Source organism: Aquarana catesbeiana, linkage group LG10 (assembly GCF_042186555.1).
Source record: "Aquarana catesbeiana isolate 2022-GZ linkage group LG10, ASM4218655v1, whole genome shotgun sequence".
Classification (NCBI taxonomy): domain Eukaryota; kingdom Metazoa; phylum Chordata; class Amphibia; order Anura; family Ranidae; genus Aquarana; species Aquarana catesbeiana.
This window is the reverse complement of record NC_133333.1, coordinates 32,159,632-32,186,683: the sequence shown is the minus strand read 5'-3', so window position 1 is coordinate 32,186,683 and position 27,052 is coordinate 32,159,632. Positions and strand designations below refer to the sequence as shown.

At 42.0% G+C, this 27,052-nt stretch overlaps 2 protein-coding genes across 2 annotated transcripts in view; both read left to right on the top strand.

Moving 5' to 3' along the window:
- The window catches only part of LOC141110546 (phospholipase A2 inhibitor gamma subunit B-like), a 140,138-nt gene that overhangs the window by 99,549 nt on the left and 13,537 nt on the right, over window positions 1-27,052 (top strand). The window lies entirely within an intron of this gene.
- LOC141110007 (uncharacterized) lies at window positions 1,996-18,250 on the top strand. Its single transcript, XM_073601256.1, has 5 exons — window positions 1,996-2,156; window positions 4,737-4,856; window positions 8,869-9,021; window positions 13,283-13,435; window positions 17,942-18,250. The coding sequence occupies exons 1-5, from the start codon at window positions 2,108-2,110 to the stop codon at window positions 18,076-18,078; spliced, it is 612 nt and encodes a 203-aa protein (XP_073457357.1). The 5' UTR covers window positions 1,996-2,107; the 3' UTR covers window positions 18,079-18,250.

Sequence of the window (27,052 nt, the reverse complement as noted above, 5' to 3'; positions counted from 1 at the left end):
TCAGTCAAGCCAGAAGCCAGGGATCAAAGTAGTGGAACAGCAAGCAGGATCTGGAGCCAGAAGGGATGTCAGCAAAGCCAGTCTTTAAACAGGAACGCAGGAGATTCTTGTGATGTGCCCAAGGCGAAGGCAGAGCTCCTCTAGACTGGACGGCTTAAGTAGGCAGGACTGACTTGCAGGATCATCAACAGCTGAGTAACTGTGGAGAGAGATGGAAGCTGGCAATTAGCCGACAGCTGAGCGGCCAGCTCAGAGAAGGAAAGGCTGAGCCCAGCCCTGACAATTACTCTGCCTATGGACATGGAAAAGACCTTTGACAGGGTTGTCTGGAATTTGCTAAACTGCAAGATTTGCCTTCTAGGTCTTCTACTATACATACTCCAAACCTTCTGCCAGAATGAAAACAAATTACTTCCTGTTTTAAGAATTTGCTATTATTTTTTGGACATGATGAGGTTTCCCTCTGCCCCTCCTTGTTTTCATTTTAAATATTGAACCTTTCATTAGAACTATCAACTCTTCCAGTATTAGAGTTGTTAGAGTGGGCTTTAATGACTACCATGTAGTCTTCCCAGATGACTTGATTTTCTATATACAACAACCTTTAACCACTGCCCCTAATCTTCTAAGGTTATTTGAAGAATATGGCTGCCTTTCCAATTTCAAAATCAATTTTCTAAGCCAGAGGTCCTGAACATAACAAACCTACTAGCAACACCAGATACCCTTATATTCTTCCCCTTTCCCTTCAAGTGGACATCCTCCAATTTACAATATGTAGGTGCAAATATCAAAACCAAACTTTACAATTTGGTGGCAGCTAACTTTATACCATTACTTCAATGTACTGTATTGCCCAAAATCTCAAGAAAATTGGACATTACACATTTCGTATGCTTTGGTAGGATGGCAACAATTAAAATTAATGTCTTTCTCTGTTTTTCTATATCTAATGCAAATGCTCCTATCAGCCTACCTTCCTTATCTCCAAAAAGAGCCCAATCCATTATCAGTTGTGTGGCATGGAAGACAGTGAAGACCAAGCTACCTCTTACTTGTCTTACCATATTATACCACTTGATCTCTGCCTAGGTGTTACTCCTCTTTTCCTTTTCATGCATCCCTTTTCATGCATGTCTCATGAAGTGTTGATGTATGTTAAATAAAAATCTAATTTATTAAAATAAAAAATAAATACATAGGAATGTAATGCCAGACTAAAACCGGATGAAAGAGTCCTAGATCATTTTAATTGTTGGTAACAACATAAGAGCAGCAACAACATAAGTTGTTGAGTAGCAATGGTCTCCACTGGTTCTAATACAGATTTGTGAAGTCACTGTCCACCCAAGTTTTATCCTGGGTTGAGCTCTGATGTTGCCCCTGAAATATGTTGACTGTATTTTGTATGACTTTTTTTTTTTACCAAAAATTTAAATTAACTTGAACTTTGATCCAATTTTGGTCTGGTGATCCTTTCTGTATTTATATATTTTGATTTACTGTTTGGTCCCCATCTAGGGAAGTCTTTCCTGTGTGGTATCTACCTTGCCAGAAGGTTGGAGTTTGTCTGACATTTTTCACCATCTGACTACACTTGCGAGTCTAAAAGTTCCCAGCTCATCTTTGAGTATATTTTTCTAGATTTACAGTAGCTACCCATGGCATCCATACTTTAGTGTATTAAGCGTTCCTGTCTGAAAATATGGCGTAAATCTTTTTATGTATCATTGCTTGGGTGATCTTGTTTTTGCTCTTGCTGAGGCAAGAATATGGGGTTTTTCCATGCCTTGGCTATTTTGTTTTTTGGCTGCCATGATTCCTTTTAATTGGAATCTATTCACAAATTATTTCACAAGATTTCGCACAGGTGTTTAAATATTTTAGATAATTGGTTGAGTAAACAAGGCTATAAAATGTAATTTAAAGACTACTAAAAGGAAGAGGAACTGTTTGCGCCTTGGCATAGTATGACACTCAAAAAAGTATAAAGATCTATCCTTTCAGCTTAACTAATCACTCAAAGCTAGTCTCAGACAAGTGACTACAAGACAGGACTAGCAACTCAACTATCAGCCTTCAAACCTGAATCGGGGCTTCCATAATCATGAATAAAATCTTCATCCTTTTGATCTTGAGCTGTTTGGTAATTACAGGTAAGAAACACTTAAAATTGTATTTTATTATTTATTTAGTGCCAACATACTAAGCAGAGTATCCTTTCACATAAGAGCTTGTCTTTTGTAGGAAAACTTAAGTTTAGGCCCTCCACTTACTCATAGGCTCTCTAAAGGCAGCCAGTTATAGTACATGTAGACCCTAACAATTAACTTCTCTTATTTGCTCCTCCATTGCCTGTTAAAGTGGAACTAAACTCTCTCAATCAACATTAACTATTTTAATCCGTATGCTTCTTGCATTCATAAATATATAAGAAGGTAATTTATACTTACTTGTTTTAAACTTTTTCATTTTACATTTCTTCAGTTGCTTCCTGGTTTCTGTCCGAGGCCAAAATATTGTCATACATCCCAAGAGCCTCTTTTTCTTTCATCTGGAAAAGGGGCTTTCTCAGCTGAGCACACCCTCTTGTCTGCATGCCTGACCTAAGGGCAGATGGATTCCAAGAAGTTAATGCTAAATGAATCATCTGCCCTTACTCAAGATGGCAGCTGCTAGAAATAATAGGGGGATGTTTTTCAAAGTGATTTCTCAACAAAATAAAGCATGGAGACATGGATGAATGGGCAAGCTTGCTTTGAATATTAAATAGCTTTTTCAGTTTGTGGTGCTCAGACAGTTAGGTTCCACTTTAAATATACTAAAGTCTCAGTTTTTTTTTCACATTATACTAACCTTCTCTGTGCAGTGGTTTTGTACAGAGCAGCCCCGATCCTCCTCTTCTCGGGTCCCTCACTGGCACTTCTGGCCCCTCCCCCCTACTGAGTGCCTCCATTGCAAGCAGCTTGCTATGGGGGCACCTGAGCCGAGCCGCTGCTCTGCCTGTCCATTCAGAAGACACAAAGCCACGGTTCGGCCTTGCCCCCCCTCTCTCTCTCTCCTCATTGGCTCATTGACTTTGATTCACAACAGCGGGAGTGAAAAGTGAATGTATTGAAAGTGAATGTAAAAGAAAATCACAAATTTTGGGTTGTCCCCCAGAAAAGTGATAGAGGGAAACTCTTCCAATGGGGACACTAGTTCTGGTGACCTGGGAGGGCCCCAGAAAATTCCCTTAATTTGCAGGGATTTCCTTTCACTTCCTGTTTGGCTATGGAAAGGAAGTGAAGGTAAATCTCCCCAGTGGGAAAAAAAAATATGACGGGTTATAACCCTCCCTTACTCTATCCAAAATGAAAAAAAAAACAAAAAACAAAAATTGTTTCATACTTACCATAATTACAGGGACCCTATATTAACCACCAACATAACTGGGGACAGTACACTGATCCCCTGTGTAATAGGGGACCATCACTCACTGTAACTGGGGACACTTCACTAGACCAATGTAACTGGTGGTACTACATTGACCATCAATATTATGGGAAGCCTAGACGATACACGATATTGAACCGTAAAGTAATAGGGACACTACACTAACTGTAAGCAGGGGTACTACAGTGCCCATCAATGCATCTGGGGGTATTAACCTGACAATCGATGTACCGGGGCACTACATTGACCACCGATATTATGGGGACCCTACATTGACCACTGATATTATGGGGACCCTACATTGACCACCGATATTATGGGGACCCTACATTGACCACTGATATTATGGGGACCCTACATTGACCACCGATATTATGGGGACCCTACATTGACCACCAATATTATGGGGACCCTACATTGACCACCAATGTAACTGGGGACAGTACACTGACCCCCAATGTAATAGGGGACCGTCACTCACTGTAACTGGGGACACTTCACTAGACCAATGTAACTGTAAACTGACCACCAATGTAACTGGGGGACTATATTGACCCGTAAAGTAATAGGGGCAATCAGGGACTACCAATTTAACTGGGGCACTATATTGATCACCAATATTACAGGGACACTACATTGACCACCATTGTAACTAGGACACTTCACTGACCCCCAGTGTAATTCGGGAACTGCACTGACTGCAACAGGGTACCCTTCACTGTACTAATGTAACTGGTGGCACTAAACTGACCGCTAATGTAACTGGAAGGGCTATCCTGTCTCCCCCCCCCATGTAATGGGGCAGTACCCTAACCATAGGTGTGTGCAGCCTATTGCATTAGGGTGCGCATCCAAAAGCTCCAACACACATGCGTGTGTGTGTGTGTGTGTATATGTAACACATTTTACTAAGCTTCAGTTATATATGAGCACAATGAGTGATCGATACTGATCAATCACTGTGTTCATTGAGAAAAGTTTAGGGTATGCCCAGGCACATCCAGCACACCCTGTGCACACGCCTATGACCCTAACTGTAATTGAGGGCACTACACTGACCGTCAATGTAATTGGGGGTACTAAACTAAACCAATGTAACTGGGGCACTACACTGACCAATAACATTACAGCAACACTTATCAGCAATGCAACTGGGGGAATTTGATTGAACATCAATAAATTGGAGTCACTACATTGACCATTTCCTCTACGGTAAATAATGGTATTTCTGTTCCTGCTAACTATTTCATATGATTACATTTGGGTTGTTAATCCCTATGTCTTACCTTTTCCAATTTCAGGCCAGCTGACCACCACATGTAATCAGTGCTGGAATATTGGCTCAACCAATTGCTGTGACGAAGACGAGCTTCAATGTGATGGATCAGGTTGTATGACCTCGTCGGAGCACTGCCAAATCAGTAAGTGGGATTGTGTCTTCTCAGCCGTGGCTCTAGAACCAGTAGAAGTCATGGACACATCTTCCCTTGTTTAAAGGGTGAAATGTATTTAAAGGAAAACTATGATGGCAGTTGGTCAATTTAGAATTTCTAGAACCTTTTCAAATATATAAATGTACATTCTATTCCATTCTATTTCATTCTAATCCATTCTATTACATTTTTTTAAAATTAATATTATAACATTTATTTTAGCAAAAAAGGGTGCTTTCATGGTGTTTCCATGACAACCAACCATAGTAGCCAAGGGGTGAACAAGAAGAAATGAAATAGCCTCCTCCATCCATGCTGTTTACATACCTTGGACTGTCTTCTTTCCAAAAAGGGGTGATCTGGGGGGTATTTGTACTGTTCTGGCATTTTAGGGGCTCATGAAATGAGGCCATCAGTACATCAGAATCGATTGCTTTTCAAATACACCGTACATCCCATAGTTTTTAGACATTTATAACTTTCCTACAGACTAAATAATAAACACTGAATTGGGTTATTTTCACCAAAGAAATGGAGCAGAATACATTTTGGCATAAATTTATGAAGAAAGATTGTTTATTTTCAAAAGCTTATAACAGAATTTTTGGGTCTTTTTAAATGTATTTCGTTTAAAAAAAAAACAGCGGTGATTAACCGCTTCAGCCCCGGAAGATTTGGCTGCTGAATGACCAGGCCATTTTTTGCGATTCGGCACTGCGTCGCTTTAACTGACAGGTGCGCAGTTGTGCGGCGCTGTACCCAAACAGAATTGACGTCCTTTTTTCCCACAAATAGAGCTTTCCTTTGGTGGTATTTGATCACCTCTGCGTTTATTTTTTGCGCTATAAACAAAAAAGAGCGACAATTTTGAAAAAAAAAACACAATATTTTGAACTTTTTGCTATAATAAATATCCCCATTTTTTTTTAAAAAAGCTAATTTTTTCTCAGTTTACACTGATATGTATTTTTCTAGAAATTTTTGGTAATAAAAATCGCAATAAGCTTATGTTGATTGGTTTGCGCAAAACTTTTAGCGTCTACAAAATAGGGGATAGATTTATAGCATTTTTATTATTATTTTTTTTTTTTACTAGTAATGGCGATGATCTGTGATTTTTATCGGGACTGCAACATTATGGCGGACACATCGGACACTTTTGACACATTTTTGGGACCATTGTCATTTATATTTTTATTTATTTTTATCATTTTATTTAAAATTGATGTCCTTTTTTTCCCACAAATTGAGCTTTCTTTTGGTAGTATTTGATCACCTCTGCGTTTTGTTTTTTTTTTTGCGCTATAAACAAAAAAAGACCAACAATTTTGAAAAAAAAAAAAAAACAATATTTTTTTACTTTCTGCTATAAAACGCATAAAAAAAAAACAAAAACAAATTTATTTATCAATTTAGGCCAATATGTATTCTTCTTCATATTTTTGGTAAAAAAAATCCCAATAAGGCCCCTTTCATACTTATACGACTTGTCTCACGATTTTGTACTGCAAAATCGTATGACAAGTCATTCTCCATGATTTTGAATGACTACCATTCATATTGGCACGACTTAAAGTCATGCCGACTTCAAAGTAGTCCCTGCACTACTTTGGTCCAACTTCCATGCCAGTTGATGTCCATAGACCTCAATGTTAAACCCTCAAGTAGCATGCAAATCGTACCTGAATAATATAGACACAATTTCAGTACGACTTTGTAAGCACAATTAGTAAGCACAAGTAGCTTTTGTAAACCCCAACCCTGTAAAGTCGTACAAAGTAGTACTGATCCCAAATCGTGGCAAAATCGCGGTGAAGTCGCACAAGTGTGAAAGGGGCCTAAGCGTATATTGATTGGTTTACATAAATGTTATAGTGTTTACAAACTACGGGATATATTTATGGACTTTTAATTTATTTTTTTATTTTTTACTAGTAATGACAGTTATCAGCGATTTTTTTAGCGGGACTGCGACATTGCGGCAGACAAATCTGACCCTGAGTGATACTTTTTGGGGACCAGTGACACCAATACAGTGATCTGTGCTAAAAAAAAAAAAATGCACTGATCACTGTATAAATGACACTGACATAAAGGGCAATCAAAGGGTTAAATGTGTTCCCTGTTTGTGCTTTCTTATGCCCCGTACACACGGTCGGACTTTGTTCGGACATTCCGACAACAAAATCCTAGGATTTTTTCCGACGGATGTTGGCTCAAACTTGTCTTGCATACACACGGTCACACCAAGTTGTCGGAAAATCCGATCGTTCTGAACGCGGTGACGTAAAACACGTACGTCGGGACTATAAACGGGGCAGTGGCCAATAGCTTTCATCTCTTTATTTATTCTGAGCATGCGTGGCACTTTGTCCGTCGGATTTGTGTACACACGATCGGAATTTCCGACAACGGATTTTGTTGTCGGAAAATTTTATCTCCTGCTCTCCAACTTTGTGTGTCGGAAAATCCGATGGAAAATGTCCGATGGAGCCTACACACGGTCGGAATTTCCAACAACACGCTCCGATCGGACATTTTCCATCGGAAAATCCGACCGTGTGTACGGGGCATAACTGTGTGGGGGAAGTGCTGACAGGAACAACACAGAGATCGCTGTTTCTAATCACTAGGAACAGCAGATCTCCATGTTGTCCCCTGTCAGAATGCGGATCTGCCTTGTTTACATAGGCAGATCCCCGTTCTGCCTCTCTGGGAAGCGATCGTGGGTGGCGCGCATCGGCTCCCCCTCCGTGCAGTGGGGCGCATGCGCCCACACTATCTATTGCATGAAACGATGTACAGGTACAGTACATTGATTCGCACAATAGCAGCGCCATGCTGCAGTATATATGCGGTGGGCGGTTTTTAAGTGGTTAATGGCAGAGCTGGAAAAATACAAAAAATTACCGCGCTTCACAAACACAAAAAATGAATAAGCTGCAGTCCCAATTTGTGAGGCATACACAAATAAACAAGTCAAAAAATAAAAAATGAACTGCGCTAAACCAGAAATGAAGTAATATACTTTGAAATATATATCAAACAATATCAAACAACAAATCTGACAGTATTAAATAAATATAATCCTGAGGAATCAGATAAGGTGATATAATAAAAATAATGAAGTGAATAGCAATGTAGGAAAAAAAGTCCCAAAAAAACAAAATGGTATCCAATGGTATCCACTGGGTGTCATCAAATGACACCCAGTGACGGATCCACCACCTGTAGTAATACGCGCTTACCAGAGGCAAGCTACAAGACAGCTTGTGTATGAATAGGATATCCGTTCAATGGAGGCATCCCAATCCGACCTCACCAAGAGAGGAAGACAAGGCAGGAAGGCTCCGTCCAGTGGGTAGAGGTACTCAGCAAGGGGGACCCAGGAATAAAAAATAGGATCTCCATAGTGTAAATCAGTAGATAAGAGTTTATTAAATAAGGGAGGTTTACACTTACATAAACTGCATGAATATGGGCATAAACGAAGATTAAAACAGCCGGCCGGCCTGCAGACACTCGTTCGGGATGAGATGACACCGATGACGTCAGCTCGTCAACCATCCAACGTACGTTTCGTCCTAGAAGACGTCGTCATGGGAGAACTGGTCAGAGGGCGATATTTCCCATCTCCCCGCGGACACACAGAGCGATAATGCTAATGTGCGCAGGGTGATTAGGGTGTGCCCAGGCACACCTGGCACCCCCCCCTGCGCATGCCTATAACCTCTATGTATTGGAGATGCATGGAGGGTAAGGCGTGTGTAGTTTAAATCAGGAGCAATCTGCTTAAGGTGACAATGGGGCTCCTCCATAGACACAGTACACCGAAGGACAACAACTGTGTTACTGGCAGGACCAGAACCATCAGGTAAAAATAAAAAAATAAAAAAACAGAAAAAAAATATATAAAGGCTGGTAAGCTGATATATACATTTTTTGTTTTCAAGTTACATTTTAATGTTTATTTTCTTTTTTTTTTTTTTCCTTCCATCAGGCGGTGTGGACTATCATACAATACAGAAAGGCTGTTCATATCCAGAATTATGTGATCAATGCTTTTCTGTAACAACCAATGACAACTTTCTAGTCCGTGTGAGCAATAATTGTGGGGAATGGAATGACAGCAATGCAGAACTGGACTATGACAGTAAGTTAATGTATCCTGTTCTATGAAAATAATAAAAATGTTATAATAGAAAAATGACTTTGACATACTTATCCAAACCAAATATGGTATGACGATAAAGTCAGAGGGATAGTCAGAATTCCTGATTGGAAATTTTTGAAAGGTGTATCTAACAACTGCTGTTAAGCGGTTAGTTCAATACTGGTTCTAATACACTGTAGATCGGTGAAGTCCATCCAGGTTTTATCCTTGAGCCCTGATGAAGGGGGTTTGTGGCTACAAAACATGTTGGGTGTTTTTATATAACTGCTTTTTACCGACCATAAAAATTATTTTGGACTCTTTTGTCTGGTTTTAGTCTGGTGCTTTTTTTCTGTAATTTTATGGTTTGAGCTAGTTTTGAATTCCTATCAGGGAAGCCTCGTTGTGCGGGAACTACCTCTCCAGAGCTATTGATCTTGTTTGAAGTTTTCCATTATCTGGCTACACAGTCTAATGCCGCGTACACACGACTGGTCTTTCTGTCGGACTGAAGTCTGACGGTCTTTCCAACGGAGTTCCGACGGACTTCCGCTGAAACGGACTTGCCTACACACGATCACACCAAAGTCCATTCGTTTAGAGCGTGATGACGTACAACGGCACAAGAAAAAGGAAGTTCAATAGCCAGTAGCCAATAGCTGCCCTTGCGTTGTTCTTGGTCCGTTGGACTAGCATACAGACGAGCGTTTTTCCGGATAAGAACTAGTCCGTCGGAAAGATTTGAAACTTGTTCTATTTCTAGGTCCGTCGGAATTTTTGGAAAAAAAAGGTCCGATGAAGCCCACACACGATCGGAATGTCCGACGGAATGGTTTCTGCCGGAAAGTCCGGTCGTGTGTACGTGGCATAAGGCCCCTTTCACACGGGTGCCTCCGTTTGCTGGACTCTGCTTGCTCAGTGGGGGATCGCTCTACTGATCCCCGCCGAGCAGGTGGATGACAGGTTCATCTCTGCTTACTGAGCAGAGCGGAGATGGACCCAGCCTGTCTATGGGAAGATCGGATGAAAATGGACCGCCTGTCCGTTTTCATCCAATCATATCCGATCCGCCAGATGGATGGAAAACAGGACCACCATCCATTTGGATTTTGCGGACAGGATCGGATTGGATAATGGCAGATGTCAGCGGACTACCGCCGCTCCATAGGAGTGAATGAAGGGTCCGATCAGATCCACCTGAAAAACTGACAAGTGAACCTGATCGGACAATCCGTTTGAAAGGGGCCTAACAGTTTCCCAGGGTCTCTTTGAATATGTTGTTTTCTTATCCTCTGTTGAACCCTGATGAAGGGGGCCTGTTGTGCCGAAATGACTTGGGTGTTACATTACTTTTTTTTTTTACAAAGCATTAAAATAATTTTGGTCCTACTAATCCCTAATTGCGCCACACATGTAAGATATTGTGGCAAACCTTGGAGTGAAAGCAAAAATTCTAGGGACAGTAGTTGGCTGGTTAACTCTAAACCAGCTTTTTTCAACTAGACACCCTGGGGTGCCTTGAGGTTTCTTCAAGGGTGCCTTGAGGTTTCTTTAGGGGTGCCTTGGCAAAATGCCTTAAAACTGCCCAAAAATTGTATACAAGCTGACATGTGGATGAAGCCTGCCTTTTAGTTACACAAAGCCACAGGTTTTCATTGTGCACCATTACAACCTTCTAGCTGTTGATGTCCTATGACCAATGGCATCATCCGTTGATATGGAAGATGTCAGTCTTCTGCACAGCATCCTTGTATCCCCCTCTCCTACCCCTCTCCATTAGCTGAGTAATGGAGAAAAACCAAGGGAGAAGAGAAACATTGGAATACTAGTCAGTACCAGTTTGCGAAGGTGTATTTGCTTTGCATGCATAAATCACCTGTAACGTTGGGTGTCCTACTTTGTGTGGCTGTTGCTGCATTATGTAGAACTATTAGGATGGTTTTAATATTTTAGAATGGAGTGCCTCGAGACTGCCCATAAAGGGTGCCTTGAGATTGTCCATAATTTGTAAAGGGTTCCTTGACTAAAAAAAGGTTAATAAACACTGCTCTAAACTGATAACCTATAAAGAATTTTTAAGCCTCGTCTTTCAAATTTTGGGTACCAGAGTTTTTTTTTGAGATGTGCACAATTGCCCAGCCAGGACAGAGGCTTTTGGAGGCCTGCAAGGTGGCCTCTTCCCCACTGACTATGGGCCCTGGCATTTAAGGGAACATTACTCTTTGGGAGGTGGTCATGTTTTTGATGCAAGGTCATGTCTCCACGAAATACACAGACTCTGGGAATCTAGGCCCGGGATCTATGTTTAGGGCCTAGATACCCGATTACCAACAATGACTTCTTCAGACCATGAGACTCAAAACAGATGTTAATATCATCAGCTCAAAGTAAACTGATTCTGCGGTATCCTGATATAGTCTGTTTAAGGTGTTATGTGTCAAGTGTATTTCTCCCATTGTTAACCGAGTCACCTATTGTGTCTGTCAGTCTGCTAGTATTGTGTGCATTCCACCTAGACTGATTTAAATGACTAGTTATTTAGCTCAAGTTAATGATATCACGGTCAGCTATTAGTTGCTAGAGGTGGATTAGCATATAGTATATGTTGGTTGTTCCATTGTTATGTTAATTATATTCCTGTATTCAGTTTCCTTTGCATACAATGATGTGATCAGGCTCACCTGACCTGGTGTACTATAAATTCTGTATGAGTTTTCAATAAACAGTTCCAGTTCTCATACAAGCTTTGGTCGGCTAGTCTTGTATGCTCAGCTATAATATCTGGTTCCAGACTGGAGGATGCTATATCTTGACAGAAGCACGCAAGCTGGGTGCTGAACGGTTCCATCAAAGTATTTTCTTACTTGAAGCAACCTAACTAATATATTAACAAAAAATAGCTTCGAATACTCTGTTTGTTTTCACTAAAATTCATTTTAGTGGATTTTTTTTCCTGAAAATGTGGTTGACAACTGGGCAGATATCATGCATCTACCATTATTTTATTCCCCAGGATCTTGCCTTTCAGAATTTTTTTTTTTGGGGGGGGGGGGGGGAATATAGTAATTCCTATATGTCACATGATGTGAAGGGCCGCTAGGCCAACAATTCCTTATGGTGGTGACATCACCTACTGGCTCTCTTTGCTCTAGGTGTTGTTGGAGGGGAAGACAGTCTCCTCCCGCCCTCTTCAAGCAAAAAAGCACCTTATACATGGGGGGGCAGTGGGGGTATCTGCATTTAAAAGATAGAGCTTAATCTTTGTCACTAACACTTAAGGTATAACTAAAGCGAAACTTTTTTTTTAGTTTTGGATAGAGTAGAGATGAATTAGAATGCTTGTCAGTTTTTATTGCTGTCTGTGCCCCCTATTGGTGAGATTCACCCTCTCTATTTGTCTTGTTTACCATTATCATTGAAAGTGAAAGAGAAAGAAAATCCAAAATTTTGGGTTGTCCCCAGAAAAGGAAAAGAGGGGAAATCTTCCGATGGTGACACTAGTTCTGGTGACCTGGGGGGCCCCAGGGAATTCCCTTAATTCACAGGGATTTCCTCTAACTTCCTGCTTGGCTATGGGACAGGAAGAGATGGGAAATCTCTGCAATGGAACACAGGTGGCAAAAAAAAAAGTCTGGCATGGGTTATAACCCTCCCATGCTCTATCCAAAATGAAAAAAAAAAAAAAGTTTTGCTTATAGTTCTACTTTAACGCTTATTGGAACTCTGCCATAAGAAAATAATGAAGGCATTGCTGAACTTTCCTTTTAAGAATGCTTGGTCCCTGGCTGGAGATTTCCTCCGCTGTGTTCTGAGATTACGACCCAGAAAAAGTACAAGAAGATTCTGACTCTTTTCTGGAACCCATTTATATCACATAGAACACTTTTCTAATGACAGGGTCACTTTATATGTAACACACTGAAATTAGTCATCAACCAAATACTTACGGGTCTTTAAGGTATATAAAACATCCCTTGAATGTCAGAAACATTAGTGCAAGCTGAATGAAATGTCACCATATGTTTTCTAATAGATGAATTCTTGTATCATCAGCTACATCTAGTGGTCAATATGCGGTATAGTTTTCTGAAATAATTCAATAAGAATTTATACCACATTCTGGCCACTAGTTGGATCTGATGATATAGGGATTATTCTATTAAAAAACATAAAGTGAAATTTTGTTCTGCTTGCAAATGTTTTTTTAAATAGGCTCGTTAATTATGAATAGTTTATTATTTTCCATTTTTTTCCCCTCTAGCCAACATTTGTGACAAGTTAAAACCAAACACCTATCAGTGTCCAAGCTGCTTCATAGATGGCAGCACCGATGTCTGCATGAGCACAGGATTTGTGGACTGCCTTGGATTTGAAATGGAATGTGTGGATTTTGGTGGACGTGTTATTTTTTCTGGTAAGTACCTATTCCTACTATCAATGCTTGCTAAAAGTCAAATTAAACCCTCAGTTTTATGCATCCTTAGCAGCTAATTCAACTTACTGAATATGCAGCTTCTTTATCTTTTAATCCTGATATACCCTATATTGTCAAAAGTTTTGGGACACCTGCCTTTACACGCGCATGAACTTTAATGGCATCCCAGTCTTATGGCCCGTACACACGGTCGGATTTTCCGATGGAAAATGTCCGATCAGAGCCTGTTGTCGGAAATTCCGACCGTGTGTGGGCTCCATCGGACATTTTCCATCGGATTTTCCGACACACAAAGTTAGAGAGCAGGAGATAAAATTTTCCGACAACAAAATCCGTTGTCGGAAACTCCGATCGTGTGTACACAAATCCGACGGACAAAGTTCCACGCATGCTCAGAATAAATAAAGAGATGAAAGCTATTGGCCACTGCCCCGTTTATAGTCCCGACGTACGTGTTTTACGTCACCGCGTTTGGAACGATCGGATTTTTCGACAACTTTGTGTGACCGTGTGTATGCAAAACAAGTTTGAGCCAACATCCGTCGGAAAAAATCCTAGGATTTTGTTGTAGGAATGTCTGATCAATGTCCGACCGTGTGTACGCCCTATTAGTCCGTAGGGTTCAATATTGAGTTGGCCCACCCTTTGCAGCTATAACAGCTTCAACTCTTCTGGGAAGGCTGTCCACAAGGTTTAGGAGTGTGTCTATGGGAATGTTTGACCATTCTTCCAGAAGCGCATTTGTGGGGTCAGACACTGATGTTGCACGAGAAGGCCTGGCTCGCAGTCTCCACTCTAATTCATCCCAAAGGTGTTCTATCGGGTTGGGGTCAGAAGTCTGAGTAGGCCAGTCAAGTTCCTCCCTCTCAAACTCACTGAACCATTTCTTTATGGACCTTGCTTTGTACACTGGTGTGCAGTCATGTTGGAACAGGAAAGGGATGAGTTAAACACCAGAAGACCAGTGACAGCTTCCTCTTACGCCTCCACCATACAGCCCGAGATCCCGGAAACCACTGGCGCCATCGGGCGTGATGACACTGTGCTTTCCATCTTATATCACGGACCTCTGCTCCCCACTTGGCTGTCAACCATTACTGTGCCTATACTTACCTGCCTTCTAGTAAGTGCATTACCTGTCATTAAAAAAGCAGGTTGTTTTATGGCCTCAAATAGACTCTGCCTGACCCAAGATGACTGCCAGTCATATGGGGCTGCAACATCCAATCAGATAGCTTTTCTAGTGACCCAGGAAACCATAGAAGAACCAAGTTCCCCCTGACTTCCCCTCCAACTGCAATGTTGCAGCAGTCGAGCGCCACCTATAGTGGAAAAAATAGATTGAACCTGCCTATGCACATGCTTGCCTCCTCCCTCTTTCCTTGCCTGCCAGGCTTTATGTTCAGGTAAGGGTCTAGTATGGAATTTAGTGGGCACTCCAGGGAAAAAAAAATGTGATGTCCCCTTTACAATTCATACCAAACCTAAAGGGCCTGGAATGAACTGTGGGGGGGGACACAATTTTAATTTTATTTTTTGTGGGGTCCACAAATAACTTCTAGATAAGGGTCTGGTATAGATGAAGGAAGCAGCTGAAGCTGTCATAAGCTGCATTTTTTTCTTTGTAAATGCCAGGTTTTTGTTAGTAGGTTGTATGCATTGTACAGATGTGCAACTTCACAGGCAGGTTAAGGGCATCCCTTTGCATGTTTTTGAAAGGAATCTTTAATGTTGCCCTTTACTTGCCGACCGCCTAACTGTAAATGTACGTCATTACTTTGACGTTAAATACCGGGGTAATAGCAGCAGCAAGCTGCCATAATCCAGGTATCTTTTTTTCAGTCAGGCGGTCGGCTTTCATATAAAAGTGGTCTCAGCAACGGATCCACCACAGGATCACTTTTATAGGCAGTGGGAGAGGTGCCCCCCCCACCTTCCCGCAGCTTCCTGGTTGTCTCCGAGCTTACTGGAGCAGTCGGTAAGCCCAAAACCAATCCGATCCTACTGATGCCTGGGCAGGAAACAAGATGGCCCTTACTCGGCTCTATGTCCTTGGAGACCAGAGCGACGCCTGACCTCACTTCCACCTCTCGGCCTTAAAGGTTTTTTTTACACCCATCTTAACCACTTCCATAGCGGGCCTTGGAGGACCAGAGCGACGCCTGACCTCACTTCCACCTCTCGGCCTTAAAGGGTTTTTTTACCCCCATCTTAACTACTTCCATACCGGGCCTATTCTGGTAAAAATCATAATTTTTTGCTAGAAAATTACTCAGAACCCCCAAACATTCTATATATTTTTTTAGCAGACACCCTAGGGAATAAAATGGCGGTCATTGTAACTTTTTATCTGGCACGGTATTTGCGCAACAATTTTTCAAATGTGTTTTTCTTTCTGAAAACTGTTTCATGATTTAAAAAATAACTAAACAGTAAAGTTAGCCCAATTTTTTTACATAATGTGAAAGATGATGTTATGCCGAGTAAATAGATACCCAACATGTCACACTTTAAAATTGCGCACACTCATAGAATGACGCCAAACTTCAGTACTTAAAAATCTCCATAGGCGACGCTTTAAAATTTTTTACAGGTTACATGTTTAGAGTTACAGAGGAGGTCTAGTGCTAGAATTATTACTCGTGCTTTAACGCACACGGTGATACCTCACATACGTGGTTTTAACGGCGTTTACGTATGTGGGCGGGACTAACGTGTGCGTTTGCTTCCGGGGACAGGGGCATTTTAAATTTTTTTATTTTTTTTTTTACTTTTTTTTTTTTTTTGGTCCTCTTTATGGAGAGATGCGGGGTCCAGAAGACCCCACATCTCTCCTCCAGGCTGGAAAATATGAGATCGGGAAAAAAAATCCACGATCTCATGCTTACCAGCCGCAATCGCGGCTTTGTTTACATCCGCGGCCGGACGTGACGTCATAACGTCGCACGCGGGCCTCCAACGCTCATAGAGATGACTGGTGATCGTGTGGTCACCGGAAATCTCTATGGTCGTCGCCGGTCGATTCTTTCTTCGGGTTCCCGATGGCACAGGAGAGCCCAGAGAAGCACCGGATGGCGACTGGAGGGGGGCTGTCCCCTCCCGTGGCCTGTAAGAACGATCAAGTGGCAGAACTGCCGCTATGATCATTCTTATGGTGCACAGAATCGCCGGTTGAAAACGAGGATATCTGAATGTTGCCTGTAGCTGCACCCGTCATTCAGATATTCCCACTGAAAGTCAAGGACGTCATATGATGTCCTTGGGCAGGAAGTGGTTAAAGTCAAAATTACTTTTTTTTTTTTGGTAAATGAGAGATCTGGGATCTCTCAATAAAGAGGACCTGTCTGCTTATTTCTATTACAATGGATGTTTAAATTCTTATAATAGGAATAAAAGTGATCAAAAAAAAAAAAAATTAAGGGACAGTGTAAAAATAAAAAATAAAGCTAAATAAATAGTAAAAAAAAAAAAATGTAAAGCACTCCATCACTCCGAGCTCTCGCGCAGAAGCGAACGCATACGTAAGTCGCGCCAGCATATGTAAACAGTGTTTAAACCACACATGTGAGGTATCGCCAGGATTGGTAGAGCGAGAGCAATAATAATTCTAGCCCTAGACCTCCTCTGTAACTCTAAACAGGTAACCAGAAAAAAAAAATTAAAACGTTGCCTATGGACATTTTTAAGTACCGTAGTTTGTCGCCAATCCACAAGCGTGCACAATTTTAAAGCGTGACATGTTAGGTATCTGTTTACTCAGCGTAACATCATCTATCACATTTTACAAAAAAATTAGGCTAACTTTAGTGTTATTTTTTAAATTCATTAAAATTGATTTTTTCCCAAAAAAATGCGTTTAAAAGACTGCTGTGCAAATTCAGTGTGAATATTGCAACGACCACCATTGTATGTTCTAGGGTCTCTGCTATAAAAAATAAATAAATAAATAAATGATTATATATATATATAGAGATAATGTTTAGGGTTTCTAAGTCATTTTCTAGCAAAAAAAAAAAATACAGATTCTTACTTCTTACTAATTCTCAATTGCTGCTCACTATCAAACTAATTTTTTTTTCACTTTTTTTTCTTTTGCTTTGCTACATATTTCCCAGGATATTGCCCAGCCCCCCCAAAAAAAATCTTTTCTATGTTATTTGTCCCATTTTATTTGTTCCAAAAATCTTCCTCCATAAATCTTCCTCCAAAAATCTTCTACACCTTTTTCTAGTTTTCTTGCTGAATTTAATCACATACAGTAATCTCAATGGTTGACAAAAGAGACCAAAAAAAAAAAAAAAAATAAGGAATATATTATCACTAATTGTAAATAATAAAAATTGTAATAATACATTTTTTTCTGGCAAATTATAAACAAAAAGATTGCTGTTTGAGTAGTGTTATGCCGAGACAAGTAGTTTTATTCATACTTTAGGTATTATGGAAAATAAAGCTTTATTTCAATATCTGAAATTTGACTTGCAGATGGAATAGCAAGGGATGTGTCGGTTAAAGGATGCGTTACCAGTGGTGGTTGTAGCACGGGGTTTACAGCAATACCTGGAGGCAAGGAAGTGGCTAGGAAACGTTTGGTTTGTACACCTGCACTACCAAAAGTATAGAATGTGGTACATCACCATACAAGAAATGCACATCAGACCCTGCATCATGAAGGAATAGCAAACCTGCATAAGAGATGAAATGTAGAAAAAATACGCTTTGCATAAGAACGCTGTCAATTAAATCCATCACTGAAAAGGAAATGGTTAATGTGCTTAATAAATATTAACAAAATCTTGGACTCTTTGTGTCATTTTTTCTTTCACATGGTTTTGCTCAGTATTGTACACTATATTACCAAAAGTATTGGGACGCCTACTTTACACGCACATGAACTTTAATGGCATCCCAGTCTTAGTCCGTAGGGTTCAATATTGAGTTGGCCCACCCTTTGCAGCTATAACAGCTTCAACTCTTCTGGAAAGGCTGTCCACAAGGTTTAACATAGCTCCCAACTGTCCCTGATTTCGAGGGACTGTCCCTGATTTGGAGCAATGTCCCTCTGTCCCTCATTCTTCCTCATTTGTCCCTCATTTTGGTCTGATCTATATAGATGTATATAAAATTCACTTTTTATCTATCAAAAAGTGTTTTCCAGCACTAAACCTTTCATCTGATTCCTAAATTGCTGCATTTGTAAATTCCAAAAGCCAATATAAAGGAATAGTAGTGGTAATTGGGTGGCACAGTGGTGTAGTGGGTAGCACTCTTGCCTAGCAGTAAAAAGGGTCGCTGGTTTGAATGCCAACCACGACACTACCTGCCTGGAGTTTGCATGTTCTCCCTGTGCCTGCGCGGGTTTCCTCCCACACTCCAAAGACATGCTGGGAGGTTAATTGGCTTCTGTCCAAAATTGACCCCAGTATATGAATGTGAGTTGGAGACCTTGGATTGTGGGCTCCTTGAGGGTAGGGACCGATGTCAGTGTGCGTTGTATGTGTGGAGCGCTGCGTAAATTGACAGCGCTATATGGGTACCTTAAATAAATAATAATATAATAGATGAGCATCTTAATGAGATACAATGTTCAGGGATAGGGACAATTGTAGACATGCACCCACACTCACACTAGATGGACTGGTGTCTTTATTCAAGCTTGCTAACTATGTAAAGAAGCACTTATGGGTTTAACCAATCTTGTTTTTTTTGTAAAATTCTCCTTTAAGGGGGCGTGGCCAGGGGTGTGTCCTATGCCTGTATACTTTGGCTGATAGGTACCTCATTCCCATCTCAAAAAGTTGGGAGATATGGTTTAGGAGTGTGTCTATGGGAATGTTTGACCATTCTTCCAGAAGCTCATTTGTGAGGTCAGACGCTAATGATGGACGAGAAGGCCTGGCTCACAGTCTGCACTCTAATTCATCCCAAAGGAGCCGGCCACAATAGTGGCTTATGTATGACAGTCACCGGGATTATGGAGGACTGGCAATCATGCAGTAGAGTTGTGTGCATCTGAAGGAGGCTGTGCGGGTTGGAAATAGTTTGAGGTTATGGCAACATTTGGTCCGCAGGCCATGGGTTGAGCATGCCTGCCATAAGAATGATATGGAGATAAAGGGCTTGATTTACTAAAGGCAAATAGATTGTGCACTTTGCAAAGTGCAGTTGCTCCAGAGCTTAGTAAATGGGGTAAACTTCCCTATGCAAAGAATACCCAATCACATGCAAGGAAAAAAAACCTGCATGTTTTGTTTGCACGTGGATTGGATAATGGAAGCCAACAGAGCTTCTGCTCATTTACTAAGCTCTGGAGCAACTCTTTGCAAAGTGCACATTCTCTTTGCCTTTAGTAAATCAACCCCACAGTATCCAAGAGTGATGAAAAACCATAGCATTGATTCTCGATACATCGTGGCTTTGATTGTTCCCCAGGATAGTCGCAGTTAATTCAAAAATGTATCAGTGGAAATACTGGGGACGGAGTGAATCCATTTTCTGAGGCCAACTACTGGCTGAGACTAAACCCCAGGTCAGTCTGTACCCCAGTACATTCCCCCAGGTCAGTCTGTTCTCCAGTATAATCCTTCCTTGATCAGTCTGTCCCCCAGTACACCCCCCCGGTCCATCTGTACCCCAGTACATTCCCCCAGGTCAGTCTGTCCTTCAGTATAATCCCTCCTTGATCAGTCTGTCCCCCAGTACATCCCCCCCAGGTCCGTCTGTACCCCAGTACATTCCCCCAGGTCAGTCTGTCCCCCAGTATAATCCCTCCTTGATCAGTCTGTCCCCCAGTACATCCCCCCAGGTCCGTCTGTACCCCAGTACATTTCCCCAGGTCAGTCTGTCCCCAGTATAATCCCTCCTTGGTCAGTCTGTCCCCCAGTATAACCCCCCAGGTCAGTCTGTCCCTCAGTATAACCCCCAGGTCAGTCTGTCCCCCAGTATAACCCCCCAGGTCTGTCTGTCCCCCAGTATAATCTCCCCAGGTCAGTCTGTCCCCCAGTATAACCCCCCAGGTCTGTCTGTCCCTCAGTATAACCCCCAGGTCAGTCTGTCCCTCAGTATAATCCCCCCAGATCAGTCTGTCCCCCAGTATAATCCCCCCAGGCCAATCTGTACCCCAGTATAATCCCTCAGGCCAGTAAAAAGGAGGACTGGTGCTGCAGGGCTGCCACTGATGTGTTCGGGTTTCAGGTGGACTGAAACTCGAACACAAGGTCTTAAACCCGGACTGTCCGGGTGAATCCCGGACAGGTGGCAACCCTACTACTCTGCCTGTGGGAGTCATGCTTGTAACTGTCAGCCTTGCAATGCCTCATGGGACTTGTACTTTCGCAACAGCTGGAGGGCCACCAGTTTGAGACCCCTGATTTAGAGGATTCAACCAATCCATCTGAGCTAAATTTCTTATTATAGAGGTGATGTAGGATCTAACTTGCTTAACGACTTCAGCCGCAGAAGATTTTACCCCCTTCCTGACCAGAGCACTTTTTACAATTTGGCACTGCATCGCTTTAACTAACAATTGTGTGGTTGTGCACTGCTGTACCCAAACGAAATTTACGTCCTTTTTTTTTTTCCCACAGATAGAGCTTTCTTTTGGAGGTACAGTGGGGCAAAAAAGTATTTAGTCAGCCACCAATTGTGCAAGTTCTCCCACTTAAAAAGATGAGAGAGGCCTGTAATTGTCATCATAGGTTTACCTCAACTATGAGAGACAAAATGTGGAAACAAATCCAGACAATCACATTGTCTGATTTTTGAAAGAATTTATTTGCAAATTATGGTGGAAAATAAGTATTTGGTCAATATCAAAAGTTCATCTCAATACTTTGTTATATATCCTTTGTTGGCAATGACAGAGGTCAAACGTTTTCTGTAAGTCTTCACAAGGTTGTCACACACTGTTGCTGGTATGTTGGCCCATTCCTCCAGCAGATCTCCTCTAGAGCAGTGATGTTTTGGGGCTGTCGCTGGGCAACACGGACTTTCAACTCCCTCCAAAGTTTTTCTATGGGGTTGAGTACTGATGACCGGCTAGGCCACTCCAGGACCTTGAAATGCTTCTTACGAAGCCACTCCTTCCTTGCCCGGGCGGTGTGTTTGGGATCATTGTCATGCTGAAAGACCCAGCCACGTTTCATCTCCAATGCCCTTGCTGATGGGAGGAGGTTTGCATTTAAAATCTCACGATACATGGCCCTATTCATTCTTTCATGTACACAGATCAGTTGTCCTGTTCCCTTTGCAGAGAAACAGCCCCAAAGCATGATGTTGCCACCCCCATGCTTCACAGTAGGTATGGTGTTCTTTGGTTGCAACTCAGCATTCTCTCTCCTCCAAACACGACGAGTTGTGTTTCTACCAAACAGTTCTACTTTGGTTTCATCTGACCATATGACATTCTCCCAATCCTCTTCTGGATCATCCAAATGCTCTCTAGCAAAGCTCAGACAGGCCCGGACATGTACTGGCTTAAGCAGAGGGACACGTCTGGCACTGCAGGATCTGAGTCCCTGGCGGCGTAGTGTGTTACTGATGGTAGCTTTTGTTACGTTGGTCCCAACTCTGTGCAGGTCATTCACTAGGTCCCCCTGTGTGGTTGTGGAATTTTTGCTCACCGTTCTTGTGATCATTTTGACCCCACGGGGTGAGATGTTGCGTGGAGCCCCAGATCGAGGGAGATTATCAGTGGTCTTGTATGTCTTCCATTTTCTATTTATTGCTCCCACAGTTGATTTCTTCACACCAAGCTGCTTGCCTATTGCAGATTCAGTCTTCCCAGCCTGGTGCAGGTCTACAATTTTGTTTCTGGTGTCCTTCGACAGCTCTTTGGTCTTCACCATAGTGGAATTTGGAGTGTGACTGTTTGAGGTTGTGGACAGGTGTCTTTTATACTGATAACAAGTTCAAACAGGTGCCATTAATACAGGTAATGAGTGGAGGACAGAGGAGCCTCTTAAAGAAGAAGATACAGGTCTGTGAGAGCCAGAAATCTTGCTTGTTTGTAGGTGACCAAATACTTATTTTCCACCATAATTTGCAAATAAATCCTTTCAAAAATCAGACACTGTGATTGTCTGGATTTGTTTCCACATTTTGTCTCTCATAGTTGAGGTATACCTATGATGACAATTACAGGCCTCTCTCATCTTTTTCAGTGGGAGAACTTGCACAATTGGTGGCTGACTAAATACTTTTTTGCCCCACTGTATTTGATCACCTCTGCGTTTTTTATTTTTTGCGCTATAAACAAAAAAAGAGAGACGATTGTGGAAAGAAAAAACAATATTTTTTACTTTTTGCTATTATTAATATCCCCAAAAATGTTTTTAAAAAACTAATTTCTTCATCAGTTTAGGCCAATATATTTTCTTCTGCATATTTTTGGCAAAAAAAATCACAATACGCGTATATTGATTGGTTTGCGCAAAAGTTATAGCGTCTACAAACTATGGTAAAGATTTATGTCATTTTTATTTATTTATTTATTGCTATAAAAATGTACTGATTACTGTGTAAATGTCACTCTCAGGGAAAGGGCTAACACTAGGGGCGATCAAGGGCTTAAATGTGCTCCCTCAGTGTGTGTTCTAACTGTACGGGGATAGGACTGACAAGGAGAGGAGACATATCACCGTTCCTACTTACTAGGAACAAATGACGTCTCCTGTCCTCTGACCGCCCAGGGATTTGTGTGTTTACACACATAAATCCCAGTGCTGGCTCTCGTGCCCGCGATCGTAGGTGGCCCGCCATGCAGCAGGCGCACGTGCCTCAAGTGGCTCTTAAAGGGAACAACGTACCTATACGTTGTTTTGCGCAGCTGTGCTATTCTGCCAAAGTATATCGGCGTCGGCAAGTGGTTAAAGTCCATTTGAGATAGATTTTTTATTATAAGGTTGATGTAAGATCTTATTTGCTTAAAACTTTCTTATTATTCACCATCTGGAATACATACACTTTATATAGTAGCAGTGTAGCACTTTTTACAGCAGTTTGGTAAGGATGCTGGGCTCCAAGTCTGAATGGACACAGGGAGCTGTGACTCGGCTTGGGTGCCCCCATAGCAAGCTGTCGGATGGCTGAGATACTGAGATACTTGTGGACATCACTGGACGGAGAGGGACCTTAGATAAGTGTTAAACGGGCTGAGGGGGGCTGCTGCACACAAAAGGCTTTTTATCTTAACGCATAGAATGCATTAAGATAAAAAAAACCTAAAATGGGGCACTGCAATAAGATGGGGGTAAGACTAAAAGCACACATTGAATGGCCTATTTGATGGGTATACTCATATAGCAAGGTCCCAGGCTCCCTTCACTTTAATGAGAACCTCCAGGGCCATTGATAGCTGACATCTTTATGTATATGGTGGTAACATGTTGCTAAAGCTGAAGATACTAGCTCACAGCATCATACTCCACATTATAGCAAGCTAATTTCCCCCCCCCTCTTTTCAAAGAAATCAACTGTTTATTGACCCATTGGACTGCTCTTCCCCTCTCCCTTCTGGGCCGAATAAACATCCTCAAAATGTCAATACTTCCTATACTGTTGTATTTATTCGAGATGTTCCCAGTTGCGGTCCCTATGTCACAGCTGAAAGCTCTCCAAAGGAAAAGTCTCCGTTTTATATGGAACAACGCCTCCCATCGGGTGGCGGGATCAGTGGTCATGGCTCGTAAAAGAAGGGGAGGTTTAGGAGCCCCTGACTTCATTAAATATTATTATGCCTCACACTTAAGAGTTCTCACTTCCTGGACTTACAGGAAAGCTCCAAATAGATGGGCCGAGATCAACATGAGTGTTACCTCACCGGTGCACCCATGTTACATGATATGGCCATACAGTGACAAACATGTGCCCCAGCTGAGAAGTCTATGCCTGGCTCTGATGCTCTTCACCCTATCGATTTGGAAGAGATGCTCTGAACATTATTGTCTATCTTCCCTATGCCCACCACTTACAAATGTCCTCTTTAACCCGGACATCCCAGATAGTTTGTCTTATGAACGTATGCTACATTGGACCCGGGCAGGGATTTTTCAGTTGCGGCAACTAGTCAATCCAGCTACAAGACACCTCTTATCTTTCTCTAACCTGCAAAAACAACACCAAATCCCTAAAACACTTTACTATTCTTACTTGCAGTTCAGACATTTTTTCAACACTAGGTCTCCTACCCTGTCCCTAGACAAACCATCAGATTTCGAAATGTTATGCGCCAAGGGGCCCTACGAGCCTCAATTATTCTCCACCATATATAAAATTTTACATGAGGCCACCCCCTTAAGGGTGGACAGTCACCATTACATGAGGAGATGGTCTCAGATACTCCAACATGACATCTCCCTGTTAGATTGGGAAAGTATTTGGGAATCCACTTCCAAAATTTCTCGCTGTGTTACACATAAGGAATCCGCGCATAAAATCCTATTATTTTGGTACAGAACCCCAGACGTCTACACGCCTATAACCCGGCAATCTCAAAAATATGCTGGAGATGTAATAAAGCGGTGGGCTCACACTTTCATATTTTCTAGTAATGCCCTCTAGTTATCCACGTTTGGCTTCAGATCCATACACTTTTGGAGAAGCTGCTAGAGACCCCCATCCCTTTAAACCCCATACACTATTTACTAGGTCTACCTTTCCCAGGTATCCACAAAACCAAACGCAGACTGATGTCCTTTATATTACTAGCTGCTAAAAGAGCTATCCCTAGGCTCTGGCTCTCCACTTCTCCCCCCACACTCTTACAAACCCTCTCCATTTTAGCAGATATACGTAGAATGGAACATCTAACTGCCGTTCTTGATGACTCAATACAGAAGTTTTCACAAATATGGCAGACATGGGACGAATCTGTATATAGTCCTGAGATAAACAGTTCCAACTGAATGGTAACTGACATATACATTATGTGACAGAACCCACTGTCACTGTGTGTTTTTGAAGGGACTGTGGGCTGGCCTCCTGCCCACAGACTATGGCCCAGAAGAGACTGAGAGACTTGGGGACAAAATGGCATTGAGATAATGTAATGTAATGTAATACTACATCCCTTCTCCCCCATCCCCGTGTTTAATTGTGTTGGGTCATGGCACGTAGACAAAGTTCTGGAGACATCTTCCAGCAGGGGATGTGTAAGGAGGGGCTGCCTGCTTATCATAATCCCTTTATGTGTTTCAACTGTAGTTTCTGTTTCCATGTACAAGTGTTGAGTTCCCATTGGTTCTTCCTTGTCCCCTACCCCCTCTATGAGAAGGCTCTATGTCCCTAACTGTGTTTAAAGGTGTATGTTTTTGTATTTAATAAACAGTTTATGCTCTGCATGCTTAACCCTCAACACCTGTGTGGCTTGTCTCATGATTGAGGGGTTAAGGGCTGGTTATGGCGAGTCTGCAGGCTGCGGGTACGTTTGGAGGACAGAGGTCTGGGGGAGGTGCCCAGCAGAGGTATCCGAGATCCGTCACACATTACTTCTCACTTTATTCTTAATGTTATTGCTGACTACATTCACAGATCTCAATGCTCCCACTCCCCTGTACCTCTGTTTACCCTATAGACATGGAACACATGCCCTGCTGAAATGAAACCATATGTGTATAAAGATTCCACGCTTTTCTAGATTACATTCCCAATTTCATTGTTATCCCAAAGGTTCTTTATATTGCTCTGGTTCTATATGTACTTCAAAGACAGTGTACATCTACATCACCTGTAATGATTGTGATAAATGTGATACTTTGTATTTCTTTCAAAAATTCTTTAACCACTTGCCGACCGGGCCATAGCCGGAAGACGGCTACACCGCGGTCGGCTTATTCTGGGTGCACGTCCGTGGGATGTCCTTCCAGAATGTTGCTCCCGCGTGCCCACGCGCCCCCTGGGGAGTGCACCCGGGAACATCCGTGACCACCGGGTCTGGAGGACCTGGCACATCACAGATCACGGTAAATAGTGATCTTCCGTCATGACGCCGGTTCCTATCTCCCCTCTCTGTACTGATGGGTACAGTGCGAGGGGAGAAGGGGAGAGGGGGAGAGATTGCAGCAGAGCTGTGGGCTGGATATTTAGTTCCTCTGTTTGAGACACAGTGATCAGAAGACACTTGGAAGGTACATTTTATAGACTGATTTTATGTTCTTTTGATTCTTCACAGTTATAGATTTTTTTGGGTTAAATATGTTTATTATATGCAAGTAGCGCCATTCCTTCATTTATATATGTTTTTTATGACGTTACTTGAACTACGGTTATTTGACTTCCAATTTAATGATGCACAAAGAGTCCCAGGGCCAACGCCACTTGGCAGAAATAGCTACAGGACACCAATGATCTTTTTAGTTGTCTGTAAGGGTGGCATTCTGGCCACCACTGTACATGGGAGCATTATTTACACTGGCCACCAACGTAAGGGGAGTTTTTCCCACTCACTCCCAATGAATTGGTTTTAGCAGGGGTTCCTTGAGACCTACGAAAGACAAAACCAGAGAAATTCCCAGCTCAACTCACCAACTATTCTGCTTACCAACCGAATTAACCTGTCACACATTTGCAAACGCATGCATAAGCTGCAAGGCCTCGTCA